The sequence below is a fragment of the Centropristis striata genome, chromosome 13 (genome assembly GCF_030273125.1).
Source record: "Centropristis striata isolate RG_2023a ecotype Rhode Island chromosome 13, C.striata_1.0, whole genome shotgun sequence".
Lineage (NCBI taxonomy): Eukaryota > Metazoa > Chordata > Actinopteri > Perciformes > Serranidae > Centropristis > Centropristis striata.
The window spans coordinates 35,050,806-35,067,389 of record NC_081529.1 but is presented as its reverse complement, the minus strand read 5'-3'; the positions used below and the strand labels follow the sequence as shown (position 1 = coordinate 35,067,389).

The following is a 16,584-nucleotide window of genomic DNA, read 5'->3' as shown; positions in this document are numbered from 1 at the left end:
CACAAAATTACTAAAAAAGATACAAAATAACCAAAAAAAGACACAAAATTACTAAAAAAAAGACACAAGTTGACCAAAAAAGACATGAAATAACAAAAAAGACACAAAATGACTAAAAAAGACACAAAATGACCAAAAAAAGACACAAAATAACGATTATGTACATTCACTGAGTGAATATTTAGAAAATAAAACACATATTTCTCGCTAGAAATGTCATCAAAATCCATTTTTATGCAGAAACTAAAAAAAAAGAAAGTCAAAATATTGATTTTTTTCACTAAAAATGAGAGAACTGTCCGCCATGTTTTTTGTTCTGACCGCCGGGACCTTGAAAGTCACGTGACTTGGAACAAACCAATAGGAACAAATATCCATGGAATAGCCACGGGATATGACTGTCATTAACTTGCATTGTAGCGAAATCCGTGTCAGTTTCACGGAAATCTGAGTGATTCTGTGGCTATTCCACGGATTCCTGTGAGACCATGTTGTTTAAAACAGACAGACCACGTCTCAAAGCCATTGGAAAGACCTTTACTTTCCACAGAAATGCACAAAGTAACCCTGCCTTTCTTTTATCTGTCAGCATTTTAAGAATTGGGTAAACTGTTTGAAAGTTATTGGAACTGTCAGTGGAGAAAACAGATTAGGGGTTTGTGCTTTTATGATGGTTTCATGACTCCAAGTTGACTGTATTAAGAGAAGATAAGCTAATATAACGGGTATATCGTTATGCACAGCCAGTCTCTCCACTGACCTTGGTGCCAAGGAGATTGGAAAGTCTCGACTGTCAAAGACGTTTAGTCATTTGACTTTGTAATCTGCCAATAAAAGGCCATCAGTCACAAGAACCAGATCCCAATCTCTGCAGGATCTCTGGAAGCATTAGAGGGTAAACCCTCATCAGGACTGAGGTCTTACTGTCCGGTCTGTGGACTGGAATAGAGCTTTAATGTTTTATTCAAGACCCCGAGTAGTTTTCAGCTGATTAGGGTCTGAAGCAGGGGTCTCAAACTCGCGGCCCACGGGCCAATTGCGGCCCTCGTGATGATATTTTGTGGCCCTCACCTTGATATGAAAGTTTAATGTGAGTTTTATATGAATGGCACTTTACCCAGTTGTGTGTGGAAGGTCCCTTAAATTACTTTTTTTGGTAATTTTGTGTCTTTCTTGGTCATTTTGTGTCTTTTTTGTGTCATTTTGTCTTTTTTAAGTAATTTATTTTTTTCTGTCATTTTGTGTCTTTTTAAAATAATAATAATTTTGAGTCTTTTTTTTTTTGTAATTTTGTCTTTTTTTGGTCATTTTGATACTGCCTCCAGCGGTCCCCATGTAATTTGAGTTTGAGAGCCCTGCATTAGATGGTAAACCCTAATTTTCTGTCTTTTTCTGTCATTTGGGGTTTTTTTTTGGTCATTTTGTGTCCTTTTTAATTAATTTTGTTTCTTGTTTTAGTAATGTTGTGTCTTTTTTTGGTAATTTTGTGTATTTTTTAAGTAATTTAGTTTTTTTTCTGTCATTTTGTGTCTTTTTAAAAAAATAAATAATTTTGAGTCTTTTTTTTTAGTAATTTTGTCTTTTTTTGGTCATTTTGATACTGCCTCCAGCGGCCCCCAGGTAATTTGAGTTTGAGACCCCTGCTTTAGACGGTAAACCCTCATCAGGACTGAGGTTATACTGTCCGGATTGTGGACTGGAATAGAGCTTTAATGTATTATTCAAGACCAGGAGTAGTTTTCACTTGATTAGGGTCTGAAGGTTCATGCACAGATCAGGCAGCAACTCAAAGGCAGCACTCCTATACATATATACACACTGTAAAAAATGTCTGTAGATTTTAGGGTGAAAAACTGCTAAACCATGACAGTAAAGACTGTAAAATGATAAATGGGTTAATTCAGTTTCAGTAACAATGAAACACTGTAATGTATATATCAGCCAAAACAGTATTGTTTACAGTTTTATTTATTTTTTAAATACATTACTCCACTGTAAAATACACTGGCAACGTGTTTATAGCAAAAAATATACTGTAATATATATACAAGCCATCATTTTTTCATCTATTTTTTGTAAAAATACTTTTTCTTTCTCTAACAAAAATATACTGTAGCATATAATGGTAAAATCTTTAATTCATGTAGCAATTATGTATTAAGTATTTTCTTGTCAATTATGTGGCAGAACAGCATTTTTTATGGTAAAATATTGAATAAAATGGCAATCTTAAACTTTAAATCAACAGTGCTAATATAATTTTACCGTAATATTTCAAAAAGTTGCACCGTATTTATTACGGTAAAGTCAACTTAACTCAAACTTAACTCAAACTTTTTCAATACAATAGAATACAATAAATTAAAATGAATAACATTTTTTGCCAGATGTCCGCTTAAATTTGATTAAAAGCCAGGGAGAAAAAGTTCTGGCAACCACAGCTGCCGTTTTTTTTTTTTTTTACAGTGCAGTAAGCAGGACAGTGATGATCAGGAAGTCCAACAAGGACGTCATTCATCTGAAACCGTCTTCTGTTATCAGTTGCATGAATGATTTGCATGTGATCTGATTTCCTTTTTATGACCCCAATGACTGTCTGTCTGGAGCAGAAAGTTACAGACATAATGGAGTCATGAGACGTTACCACTAATCATATACCAACTGTAACAGGAATTAAAAATGACCTGAATACTGAGAGACTGAAATATGATTTTTGAAGGAAAGTTTTCCAACTGTTGGAAATGTTTCACTTTACATTTGCTTTTTAATATTGTGATGCTGCACCTCGATGGAAACTGCACAATCATGGCGAAAAGTAGGTAGAAAATTTATTTTTTTGTTAAGATAAGATACACTTTAGGGGTCTCAAACTCAAATTACCTGGGGGCCGCTGGAGGCAGTATCAAAATGAGCAAAAAAAGACACAAAATGACAAAAAAAAAGACACAAAATGACTAAAAAAAGACACAAAATGACCAAAAAATACACAGAATTAACAAAAGGACACAAAACTATTAAAAAAAAGACAGAATGACAAAAAGGACACAAAAAAGACACAAAAATGACAGAAAAAAAACTAAACTACTTAAAAAAGACCCAAAATGACCCAAAAGACACAAAATGACCCAAAAAAAGACACAAAATGACCAAAGAAATATACAAAATTACAAAAAAAAGACACAAAATTACTAAAAAAAAAGACACAAAATGACCCAAAAAGACACAGAATTACAAAAAGAGACAATTATTAAAAGGAGACACAAAATTATTTAAAAAAGACACAAAATTATTTAAAAAAGACACAAAATTATTTAAAAAACTACCAAAAAAAAGACACAACATTATTTTAAAAAACCACAAAATTACCAAAAAAAGACACAAAATTACCTAAAAAAGTAATTAAAAGGACCTTCCACACACAACACGGTAAAGTACCATTCATATAAAACTCACATTAAACTTTCATATCAAGGTGGGGGCCACAAAATATCGTCACGAGGGCCACAATTAACCAAGTGTGAGACCCATGCTGTAGACCTTGAACGCACCATTAGCCACCTGACTCTCTATGTGCTCTACAATGTAAATAATCGAACTAACGGAACATTAATCCTGTTTTACCTCTGTGATGTTTGTCGCTAAAAGTTCTAGTGATCCTAAGATTGTAAGAGAACGTTACAAACTCACTGACCTTCCCTTTAAAAATCTGGACCATGCGTCTGTTGGAGAAAACTTAAGAGCACGCAAGTTGAAACTATTATGATGATGTATTGATTGTTAGTGGAGCAGCAGCCCCGTAAGTCAGAATGTGAGAAGGCTGAGTGGTGTAACATGGGTAATTTATGTGGCCGTGCTGCCTGGGGTTAAGCATGGAGTGTTTGTATATAACCTAATATGGATTTTTCTTATCAGCAGGTCTGCTCTCTATGGGAATACACACACATATAAACACACACTCACAGATTCCTAGACTCTCATACATAATGCATGAGATGTCCAGTCCGGGCTGTACAGTAGCAGTTGTCCTCATAATGATATCACATTACTCTCCGTTTTTCCTCGTGCTACCAAACACACACAGCGGGGGAATTATAACCCGAAACAGATTCAGTCTCTGCATGCAGTCTGTCCCATTCTCCAGGAAAGCTAGTAGGAGGGATGGAGTTGCACAATGAACAAAAAAATATACGAAATTACTAAAAAAAGACAGAAAATTATAAAAAAGACACAAAATTACAAAAAAAGACACAAAATTATTAAAAAAGACACAAAATGACCGAAAAAAACTAAACTACTTAAAAAAAGAAACAAAATGACCAAAAAAAGACACAAAATGATTTAAAAAATACACAAAGTTACCAAAAAAGACATACAATTATTAAAAATGACACAAAATTATTAAAAATGACACAAAATTACAAAAAAAAGACACAAAATTACTAAAAAAAGACACAAAATGACAGAAAAAAACTAAATTACTTTAAAAAAGAAACAAAATGACCAAAAAAAGACACAAAATTATTAAAAAAGACACATAGTTACCAAAAAAGACATAAAATTATTAAAAATGACACAAAATTACTAAAAAAAAGACACAAAATGACACAAAAAAGACACAAAATGACAGAAAAACCCTAAATTACTTAAAAAAGAAACAAAATGACCAAAAACAGACACAAAATTATTAAAAAAGACACAAAGTTACCAAAAAAGACATACAATTATTAAAAATGACACAAAATTACTAAAAAAAGACACAAAATGACCCAAAAAAGACACAAAATGACAGGAAAAAACTAAATTACTTAAAAAAGAAACTAAATGACCTAAAAAAGACACACAATTATTTTATAAATACACAAAAATTGATTGGGATTTATAACCCAAACCAGATTCAGTCTCTGCATGCATTCTGTCCCGTTCTCCTGGACAGCTAGTAGGAGGGATGGAGGAGGGTTTTGTGCATTACAGACGTAGGTTGCCTGCAGGGTCTCTCTGCTCCACAATCACTGCTTTATGAGGCTGTTTAACCGAAGCCAAGGAAAGAGAGCAAGGAGGCAGAGAGTGTGAAGACGTCTGGAGTGCTGCTATCTCTTCATGCATCACTCTGAGTGTTTTTCTTTCTTTGCTGTTTGGCACTGAGAGCATCCTTTTGTTTCTTTCACACGCAGACGTTGCCTCTTCACAACTTTTTTCTTTTTTTAAAATCCTCTTTAACCTCACAGATCGTTCACTGGGGGGCAACTCATGTTGCATGGACAAATGAGAACCAATAGGAATGTATTGTCACTTCTTGTTAAGTCCTCCAAAAAGACAAGAAAAGAAAAATACATCATCATGATTTACAGGAACATGTGTGTAAAATTATGCACACAAAGCACAAAATGGCAGCTGTGGTTACCAGAATAATTCTGCAAAAAATGCAGTACAAATGTAAACAAAAGTTGTTTACATTTGTACTGTATTTTTTTCAGAACAACTTGTAACTTAGCGACTTTGTTGCTATATTTAGCAACTTTCAGACCCCCTTAGTGACAGTTTTTTTTAAAAAGCGACTGGCGACAAATCTAGCGACTTTTTCTGGTGTTATTGGAGACTTTTGGAGAACAAGTTGACACAGTCCTCCTGCAGCAGTCTCTCCCAGCTGCAGTCACAGAGCCGGAGGGGATGTTAACCACTTAGCATCCAGTCTGCAAATTGCTAATAGGCTAACAGTTAGCTCTGTAGCATACATCCTAATTTTATGTTTTCCTTCATTCATTTTTTAATAAAATCCTTTTCTGTGTCACTACTCTTCTAATGCACAACATGGGTCAAAATAAGTAAGTAAGTAAGCTAAGTAGCTTGCTCAGCTAACTACTTAGCTAACTTCTTGGCAAAGTATTTATCTAAGTAGCTTGCTAAGCTAACTACTTAGCTAACTTCTTGGCTAAGCATTTAACTAAGTAGCTTGCTTAGCTAACTACTTAGCTAACTTCTTGGCTAAGTATTTAGCTTAGCAAGCTACTTAGCCAAGTTGTTAGCTATGTAATAATACAAAAACGTTTTTTCTTAATAAAGTATGAGAGGAAAAATGGAAATAATGATCTGTTGTTATCAAAAAAACAAGATATTTAAAGAATACTTGGAATATTCAATCATAAAATAAGTTGATATCAAAAGATAGAGCACAGAAACACACAGCAGCATTAAATAACATGAAGGGAATGAATGAGGGTCATTTTTGAGCCATGTTGTGCATCAAAGGGTTAAATTTAATGATAAATGAAATGTGAGTCATCAGTTTGCTGCACAGTGCCTGGTAGACGTGGTATTTAAACCCCATTAGCATGTATTTTTAGCTTTCATATATCTTTTTAAAGCAAGCTGTTTCTCCTTCGTTCGTCTCGTCTTGTAGGAGTTTGGTAGCTACTATGTGAGCATCATTTTGTTTTGTGTGAGAGAGAAACGATCACACGGCCATCTGGATCCTCTTGCTCTCTTGACTGGCTGCTCGTCTGTGATAACATGAGCTCCAAGCCCTCCGAAAACCTAATAGTCCATGCTGCCTCTGTCACTTTGTCTTACAGAGCAGGACTGAGGGGAGAGGAGAGGATTGAAAGAGAGAGAGAGAGAGTAGAGATGCAGCAGAGAGATAAAGAGGAGAGGAAATAACTTTACTTTTCTTTTTCTATTATTTACACTCGGAGGGGGAAACAACGGGGGGAAAAAAATGTCTGAATTGCAAAGCTGCTTAGCGCTATGATTCAGTTGGGGGATTTGAATCTGCTCTCACCCCCACTTCAAGCACTGGGGTGGAGGCGGACAAAGAGACAGATAGAGGGGGAGTGTGTACGCATGTGTGTGTGTGTGTGTGTGTGTGTGTGTGTGTGTGTTAGACAGCGTAGGAGAAGCACAATCTGGTATAGCTCCATGTGAAAATGACCTACTTCCTGTCAGCTCGCTCTCAGATGGATTGCTGTTTTCTGATGTGTTAGAGGAGAGAGGGGGAGGTCCTCTGAGGGTCTGGTGGTGGAGGAGGTGGGGGTCCCATGTCGTGTGTGTGTGTGAAGTGTAAATTCAGTATGCATGATGTGTATATTGTGTACTCACCTGTGTGTATACTGTTCATGCAGGAAGACGTACATGTTTGTGTGAAGTGCCGCTCTCTTTCTGTTGTAATTACCCCAAATGAGCTGGATACCAGAAAGCCAATATTTGAGGGGGCAGGCCTCGCCAGATGCTCCGTGTGTGTGAGTGTGTGTGTGTGTGTGTGTCAAACTGAACGCACAGGATGTTATTTATGGAAGTGATCTGCTTTCCAACAGGGAAGTTTCTGTGGTTTTAATTTGGTTTGGAGGAAAATTCTCATGAGAAACTTCTTCTTTGTGCAATCAACATCTAACACCTGCTCTATTTTTTTTTTTTTAAGCAACGTATTTAAACCCGTATAAACTGTATCCTCTCTGCCTTACAGAGCTCTACAGTGACTTTAACCCTTTGATGAACAACATGGTCTAAAGTGACCCGATATATATGAGTTTTTATGTTCTATATCTTTGCAATAAATTATTTTCATCATTCAGTATTCCAGGTTTTCCTCAATTAGTTTGTTTTTGATCATCATACATCCTAATTTTATGTGTTCCTTTATTATTATTTTTTAATAAAATCTCTTTTTGTGTCACTACTCTTCTAATGCACAACATGGGTCAAAAATGACCTATATCCATTTTTTAGCTAAGTAGCTTGCTAAGCTAACTACTTAGCTAACTTCTCGGCTAAGTATTTAGCTAAGTAGCTTGCTAAGCTAACTACATAGCTAACTTCTTGGCTACTTATTTAGCAAAATAGCTTGCTAAACTAACTAATTAGCTAACTTCTTGGCTACTTATTTAGCAAAGTAGCTTGCTAAGCTAACTACTTAGCTAACTTCTTGGTAAAGTATTTAGCTAAATAGTTTGCTAAGCTAACTACTTAACTAACTTCTTCGCTAAGTATTTAGCTTAGCAAGCTACTTTGCCAAGTAGTTAGCTATGTAATAACACAAAAACTTTTTTTCTTCATAAAGTATGAGAGTTATCAAAAACAAGATATTTAAAGAATACTTGGAATATTCAATCATAAAACAAGTTGATATCAAAAGATAGAGCACAGAAACACACAGCAGCATTAAATAACATGGGGAATGAATGCAGGTCATTTTTGACCATGTTGAGCATCAAAGGGTTAATTTAATTTTCTGTTTGCTTTCTGGCCACAACTTAACTGCTCTCATTGCATTGTTTTCAGTGGAATAGAGAAAAAAAAAAAACACTGTACAGCCAGCAGCAGTCAGACCGGCAGTTGCTGGGTAATTACTGTAAATGAAACAGAAATTAAAATAAGCAGTGCAAACTAAAAACTAAACTAAAACCAAAGTGAAACTATTTTTTTAAATTTTCAGTTTTAGTCACAATTCACATTGCACTGCAAAAACCAACTGACAAAAAATAAGAAATAAATAACTAGAATTAAGCAAATACATGCTTGAAACAATTAAAATGATCTGCCAGTGCAGTAAGTTAATTTTTCTTTGTAAGAATTATTTAAGTAAGTCAAAAATATCTAGAAACTGGAAAACCCATGATGTCCTAAAATAAGTCCAAAAATACTTATTTTGAGCATTTGTGGCTTGTAATTTCCGACTGTAGTAACATTAAAATAAGCCAGAAATACTTGAAACGAGCACGTTTTTTTCCCCCCATTTCAGTATCTGTGGGTAGATACTGGTGGTAGAAAATGCTTTTGAAATAACATTTAAACTACATGCAACTAAAACTCTCAACTGGAACCAATATTTTAGGTAAAAACTCACCATATTCAATGGTTGAATAGATTGAAAAGCATGAAAAAGCTCACAATGTCAATCCTAAAAACAAGTCTTTACACAAGACTGAAATCCCTTTGAAGAGGTTATTCACTCATTTTAGTTACAAAAAGACACATGTTCTTAAAATAAGCACATAAAGCTATGGTCAGTAGGTAAATTATACTCAAAACAAGATAATTAAGATACTATTGCTAGATATTAGAAGAAAATACTTGGTAAACTTAGTGTTTTTTGCAGTGTGGACACCAAAGACCATTAAACCATTAAACTACCATTCCTGGTTCTCCAACCATGTATTTAGTATGTTTCATATATTACATGAACTCCTGTTATATCAGTCAGTTCATTCATTTAGGTCATGATGAGTCATGTGACTGGGATTGATTCATTGAACAGGTATGCTGGGTTTAATCCCTGACAGGCAGGTTGGGAGGTGAATTAATTTAATCCATTCTCCTAACCCTGCCCCTCCCTCCTTCTCTCTCTCTCTCTCTCTCCGTCTCTCAAACATGCTCTTTAATTTTCTCTCCTCTCTGTATTTATATTTTCCAGTTCCTGAGGACCTTTCTCTGGAGGAGAGAGATGAGCTGTCCAACATACGACGCAGGAAAAAGGAGCTGCTGGATGATATTGAAGTGAGTAACAGTCCAACGATGATGTTTTAGGGCTGGGAGATATGATCAGATTGTAAATTAATACATTGAAGTGTTCACATGTACACTGCAAGAAAAAGGTGTTTAGTTTAAAAACCAGATAAAACAGTAAATCTGAGGGAAATGATCATGCTGCATGGACAGATAATTTACCTTGACAAGATTTCTTAAATTAAGATTTAATAAGCATGTTGAACGCTTAAAATAAGGAATTAACTCTTAAAACAAGGTAAATTATCTAACACTTCTAAATTTAAAGTTTTTTTTATCTTGGTAAGAAACTAATAATTTGCAGTGTAAAGCTGAACAAAGTTACAAATTGGTGTTGGAATGATTTTTTTATGTGTGTGCTCCTATTGAGCGTTTCCTGTCGCCTCCACCATCTACAGCTACATCTAGAATGAAAAAGTTCAATATCTTTTGTCAATCATTTCAGAAAGTGAAACATATATTATATAGATTCATTACACATAGAGTGAAACATTTCAAGCCTGTTTTTCTTAATAGATAATGAAAACACAAAACTCAGTGTCTCAGAAAATTAGAATATTGTGAAGTTCAATATGTGAGTCCACAGTCAGTTGTGCTGTGTTTTCTGAAGTCAACGCTTTATTAATGTATTATTACAGTAATTCATGCAAAAGGAGGCCGAACTCCTTTTGGTAATTTTGTGTCTTTTTTTGGTCATTTTACGTCGTTTTTTGGAAATTGTATGCATTTCCTTGGTATTTTGTGTCATTTTTGGTAATTTTATGTCTCTTTTTTTGGTATTTTTGTGTATTTCTGGCCATTTTATGTATTTTCTTGGTAACAAAGGACGATAAAAGTCATTTTAGAGATTACAGGTACATCTCAAAAAATTAGAATATCATGAAAAAGTTCAATATTTTTTGTCAGTCATTTCAGAAAGTGAAACTCATACATTATATAGATTCATTACACATAGAGTGAAATATTTCAAGCCTGTTTTTCAAGTAATGTTGATGATTCTGGCTTAGAGATAATGAAAACACAAAACTCAGTGTGTCTGAGGAAAAATGATATTTTAAACACAAATGTCAGGCTGACACAACAAAGCCCTAAAGCTTATTTTGATTGTGGTCCCTATAGGACAGGAGACAGGAGTATGGAGCAGAATATCATACATACATCAAACATCTATCATTCATACATACATCAATCCTTCATAAGAAACATAAAAAGATAAATTACGGTTTCAAATATACACGACAAATACGAATTACCAACAGTCTGAGATTGCTGTCTGAACCATTTTTTCAAGTTTTGTTTAAAGCGTTAGGCCCTGACTATAAGAAAACCTTTGCTGTTGAATAGTTTGTGACCTCCTGGACATTATTTACATGTTACTTCAGAGATGCATTTGCATCCAAGTGATTCTCCGCTGCTTGTCGTTATATGAGATTAATAAAACACAAATTATTTTTAGTGACTGAGTCTGTTTTCTTCTGCAGCGGCTGAAGTTTGAGATCGCCGAGGTGATGACGGAGATCGAGCAGCTAACCTGTGTGGGCGAGAGGTGAGTCCTCTCAACTGGTGATGGTTTTAATTATTGTTTCATCTGCTGGTTATTTTCTGGTTTCTGGATCGAACAATAACCACAAACCCAAGAGGACTATTCACATTTTTTAAGTTGGCAGCACAATTTATCTTCTGTTTGTTGTGATTGTTGTTATCGAAGTGCACGATAAACACGATAAACACAATGTAAAAGACTGTATGATGTCACTCAGGGATTATTTTGAGTGTGTTGAAAGAGACCATCAGTAAAAACCAGTAAAAAACCTATTATTTAAAGATAACTGTCATTGATTTTTTATTTAACCCTTTGATGCTCAACATATTTTAATTCAACACGCAATGCTGTATACTGAAAGCTGCCATTATCACGATATTCCACATTATCATATATTGCATATTGTCGTCATACTGTGCAGCCCTGGAAAACACATTTATGAAGCTGCAAATTTTGCCGTTTCTGTTTGAAAGTTCTTCAAAGAATCCTCAAAACCAATTACCAGAACTCATTTTCTTTCAGTCAACTAGTCAGTTAATTTAAAGACATATCACTTCAGCTCTCAACTGCTTTGTCTATCAAATACTAGAAGATAATCAGAAATCGATAATCAGAACTGTTGTGAATGTATTTTCAGTCAGTAGTTATAGTTAGTGATTATTGAGTCTTTGACTAATCTTTTAAGAACTAGTTCATTCTTTCTTTTCATCTCCTCTGCTCTTCAAAAAAAGCCATTGAGCCACGTTGTCGCTTCTACCGTGAGCCTCACACCTGTCCTGTGTGTGTGTGTGTGTGTGTGTGTGTGTGTGTGTGTGTGTGTTAATCCCCCTTTGTTTGAGGAGTGAAGCGGGACAGTCTCTGGACAAAACATTAGCCAAACAGTCTGTTTTCAGAGGCTTTCATTCGATTGGTTGATGAGGTGGAGTGAGGCTGTGTGTGTGTGTGTGTGTGTGTGTGTGTGTGTGTGTGTGTGTGTGTGTGTCTCAGGTGCAGCTGGCAAAGGGGCTGGGTCTATTTTGGGCACACAGGAAGCTAGGGAGCATACACAGACACACAAAGGTGGAGATTTCCCTGTGGAGCAAATGCAAAATGTGTTTTGACGAAGAGTGACATCCAAACGGCTGCAGGATTAGTTAAAGTGTTAATGTACACACTGTAAAAAAGGTGTCTAGTCTAAAAACCAGATAAAACAGTAAATCTGAGGGAAATGATCTTGCTGCATGGACAGATAATTTACCTTGACAAGGTTTCTTTAATTAAGATTATTAAATGTAGAAATAAGCATGTTGAACACTTAAAATAATAAATTAACTCTTAAAACCAGATAAATTAAAGCTGCCAGCAGTGATGAACTGGCCCGAGCAGAGTGACCTGATGATTATTTGGTTCTTACCAAGATAAAAAAAACTTTTTGTGTCTTTTTTTGGTGATTTTACATCTTTTGTGTCCTTTTTTGGGTGTATTTTTGTCTTTTTATGTCTTTTTACGTTTTTTGTTTTCTTTTTGGGTCAATTCACATCTTTTTATGTCTTTTTTTGTGTTTTTTGTGTCTTTTTCGGTCTTTTTGTGTCTTTTTTTGTGTTTTTTGTGTTTTTTTTGTCATTTTGTGTCTTTTTTTTGTCATTTTGTGTTTTTTTACATCTTATTTTAGTCACAAAATTACCAAAAAAGACTGGCCCGAGCAGAGTGACCTGACAATTATTTGTTTCTTACCAAGATAAAATTTTTTTTAGAAAGTGTTACATAATTTATCTTGTTTTAAGAGTTAATTTCTTATTTTAAGTGTTCAACATGCTTATTTCTAGATTTAATAATCACCAAATCACCAAAAAAAGACACAAAAAGGTTTTTTATCTAAAACTCTGCTCGGGCCAGTTCATCACTTCTGACAGCTTTAATTTATCTTGTTTTAAGAGTTAATTTCTTATTTTAAGTGTTCAACATGCTTATTTCTAGATTTAATAATCTTAATTTAAGAAATCTTGTCAAGGTAAATGATCTGTCCATGCAGCAAGATCATTTCCCTCAGATTTACTGTTTGATCTGGTTTTTAGACTAAACACCTTTTTTGCAGTGTTCACGTGCAGTAGAGGTGATGCTAGGTCACATGCTTATTTCCGGTTTTCAGGTTAAACCAACTGAACACTGACAGAGTAGTAAACAAACAAAGTGACGCTGCATCCTGGACAAACACATCCCAGACACACAGACCTCCAACTGTCATGTGATGGATGTTTCTGTGTTTTCTCTTATTGCAGCAAAACCACGCAAAGAAACAAACAGATCGCCATGGGCAGGAAGAAGTTCAACATGGACCCTAAAAAGGTCAGAAATGTTCACATATCTGTGAGCAAACCATCAGGTCAAAGTTATAATAGTTTTGGATTTTTCATTAGTTTTAGTTTTAATTTCATTGTGATTTTTTGTTTTCAAATTCAGTTAGTTTTAGTGAGTTTTTAGAGTGAGTTTGCTAGTTTTAGTTTAGTTTTTATTAGTTTTTTGTAATGGGGTATTTGTTGGGTGCCAGATTCAAAGAGGTCATAATACATTTTGCCTTTATTTCCTTTGGTTTATCCATATCAGCCCCAATAAGTTTATTAACTCATACAGTTCTAGGTGTTTTGAATTTCGGTTTGAGTGTAGACATCCTAGTCTCAGTAAACATATTAACAATATGTTCCTGCATGTTCAAATAGAAACACTGAATTACGTATGTCAAAAGTTTTTGTGGAGTCTAAAACTCGTCAGTTAGTGTCTAAAACTCGTCAGTTAGTGTCTAAAACTGATCAGTTTGTGTCTAAAATTCGTCAGTTAGTGTCTAAAACTCGTCACTTAGTGTCTAAAACTCGTCAGTTAGTGTCTAAAACTCGTCAGTTAGTGTCTAAAACTCATCAGTTTGTGTCTAAAACTCGTCAGTTAGTGTCTAAAACTCGTCAGTTAGTGTCTAAAACTCGTCAGTTAGTGTCTAAAACTCGTCAGTTAGTGTCTAACACTCGTCAGTTAGTGTCTAAAACTAGTCAGTTAGTGTCTAAAACTAGTCAGTAAGTGTCTAAAACTCGTCAGTTAGTGTCTAAAACTAGTCAGTTAGTGTCTAAAACTAGTCAGTTAGTGTCTAAAATTCATCAGTTTGTCTAAAACTCGTCAGTTAGTGTCTAAAACTCATCAGTTAGTGTCTAAAACTCATCAGTTTGTGTCTAAAACTCGTCAGTTAGTGTCTAAAACTCGTCAGTTAGTGTCTAAAACTCGTCAGTTAGTGTCTAAAACTAGTCAGTTAGTGTCTAAAACTAGTCAGTTAGTGTCTAAAACTCGTCAGTTAGTGTCTAAAACTCGTCAGTGTCTAAACTAGTCAGTTAGTGTCTAAAACTCGTCAGTTAGTGTCTAAAACTTGTCAGTTTGTCTAAAACACGTCAGTTAGTCTCTAAAACTCGTCAGTTTGTGTCTAAAACTCGTCAGTTAGTGTCTAAAACTCGCCAGTTAGTGTCTAAAATTCGTCAGTTAGTGTCTAAAACTTGTCAGTTAGTGTCTAAAACTCGTCAGTTTGTCTAAAACTCGTCAGTTTGTGTCTAAAACTCGTCAGTTTGTCTAAAACTCGTCAGTTTGTGTCTAAAACTCGTCAGTTAGTGTCTAAAACTCGTCAGTTTGTCTAAAACTCGTCAGTTAGTGTCTAAAACTCGTCAGTTTGTCTAAAACTCGTCAGTTTGTGTCTAAAACTCGTCAGTTAGTGTCTAAAACTCGTCAGTGTCTAAACTAGTCAGTTAGTGTCTAAAACTCGTCAGTTAGTGTCTGAAACTCGTCAGTTAGTGTCTAAACTAGTCAGTTAGTGTCTAAAACTCGTCAGTTAGTGTCTAAAACTCGTCAGTTAGTGTCTAAAACTCGCCAGTTAGTGTCTAAAATTCGTCAGTTAGTGTCTAAAACTTGTCAGTTAGTGTCTAAAACTCGTCAGTTAGTGTCTAAAACTCGTCAGTTAGTGTCTAAAACTCGTCAGTTTGTGTCTAAAACTCATCAGTTAGTGTCTAAAACTCGTCAGTTAGTGTCTAAAACTCGTCAGTTAGTGTCGAAAAATCGTCAGTTAGTGTCTAAAGCTTGTCAGTTTGTGTCTAAAACTCGTCAGTTTGTGTCTAAAACTCGTCATTTAGTGTCTAAAACTCGTCAGTTTGTGTCTAAAACTCGTCAGTTTGTGTCTAAAACTCGTCAGTTTGTGTCTAACACTCGTCAGTTAGTGTCTGAAACTCGTCAGTTAGTGTCTAAACTTGTCAGTTAGTGTCTAAAACTCGTCAGTTTGTGTCATAAACTCGTCAGTTTGTGTCTAAAACTCGTCAGTTAGTGTCTAAAACTAGTCAGTGTCTAAAACTCGTCAGTTAATGTCTAAAACTCGTCAGTTAGTGTCTAAAACTAGTCAGTTAGTGTCTAAAACTCATCAGTTAGTGTCTAAAACTCGACAGTTAGTGTCTAAAACTCATCAGTTAGTGTCTAAAACTCGTCAGTTAGTGTCTAAAACTCGTCAGTTAGTGTCTAAAACTCATCAGTTAGTGTCTAAAACTAGTCAGTGTCTAAAACTCGTCAGTTAGTGTCTAAAACTCGTCAGTTAGTGTCTAAAACTCGTCAGTACTATAATAACCTTGCATCCGGTCCATTAAAACAGAACAAACTAAAGTGAAAGTCTGCTCTTTGTGTTTGAACAGGGGATCCAGTTTCTCCTGGAGAACGATCTCCTGCAGCACACCCCGGAGGACATCGCTCAGTTCCTCTACAAAGGAGAGGGGCTCAACAAAACCGTCATCGGGGACTACTTAGGGGAACGGTGAGCTTCTCCCTCTCTTTCTCCTCTACCTTTTCTTTCTCCTCTCCACATCTCTCTGTCAGATCTGCACCGCCAGCGCTCAGCCGAGGCATAAAGCTCCAGGAAACTGGTGGTCTGGATTTATGGAGCAGAGCAGCGACAGCAGACAGTAAAATAACGGAGGGGACATGTGGTTCTTATCGGAGGGAATCAATGGAGAAAGGACTGTCAGAACAACAGGAGCTCCATGCTGCCTGCAAACACAGCAGCTGTCTGTAGAATAAAACTAGAGCTGTCGCCTATACTTTCCTATTGACTCCAAAACATTTAAAACTGTCTCTGCAGTGCATTTCTGAAAGGAATCCAGCATTTACAATGTAAAAAAGATGTTTAAAAAACAGTAAATCTGAGGGAAATGATCTTGCTGCATGGACAGATAATTTACCTTGACAAGATTTCTTAAATTAAGATGATTAAATCTAGAAATAAGCATGTTGAACGCTTAAAACAAGAAATTAACTCGTAAAACAAGACCCGATCAGAGTGCACTGACAATTATTTGTTTCTTTTTGTGACTTTTTGTGTTTTCTTTTTGTCTTTTTTGTGATTTTTTGTGTCTTTTTTGGTCTTTTTAAAAAAAGATTTTTTGTGTCTTTTTTTGGTCTTTTTGTGTCTTTTTTGTGACTTTTTTTGTGATTTTTTTGTGTCTTTTTTGGTCTATTTTGTGTGTGCTTTTTGGTCATTTTGTGTCTTTTTACATCTTATT

At 35.2% G+C, this 16,584-nt stretch overlaps 1 protein-coding gene across 1 annotated transcript in view; it reads left to right on the top strand.

Moving 5' to 3' along the window:
- Positions 1–16,584, top strand: part of LOC131982624 (cytohesin-3-like) — a 69,174-nt gene that overhangs the window by 33,296 nt on the left and 19,294 nt on the right. Inside the window, exons 2-5 of the mRNA XM_059347152.1 lie at positions 9,404–9,486; positions 10,977–11,041; positions 13,297–13,363; positions 15,721–15,839. Coding sequence (XP_059203135.1) covers positions 9,404–9,486; positions 10,977–11,041; positions 13,297–13,363; positions 15,721–15,839 — 334 coding nt within the window. The remainder of the gene's footprint in view (positions 1–9,403; positions 9,487–10,976; positions 11,042–13,296; positions 13,364–15,720; positions 15,840–16,584) is intronic.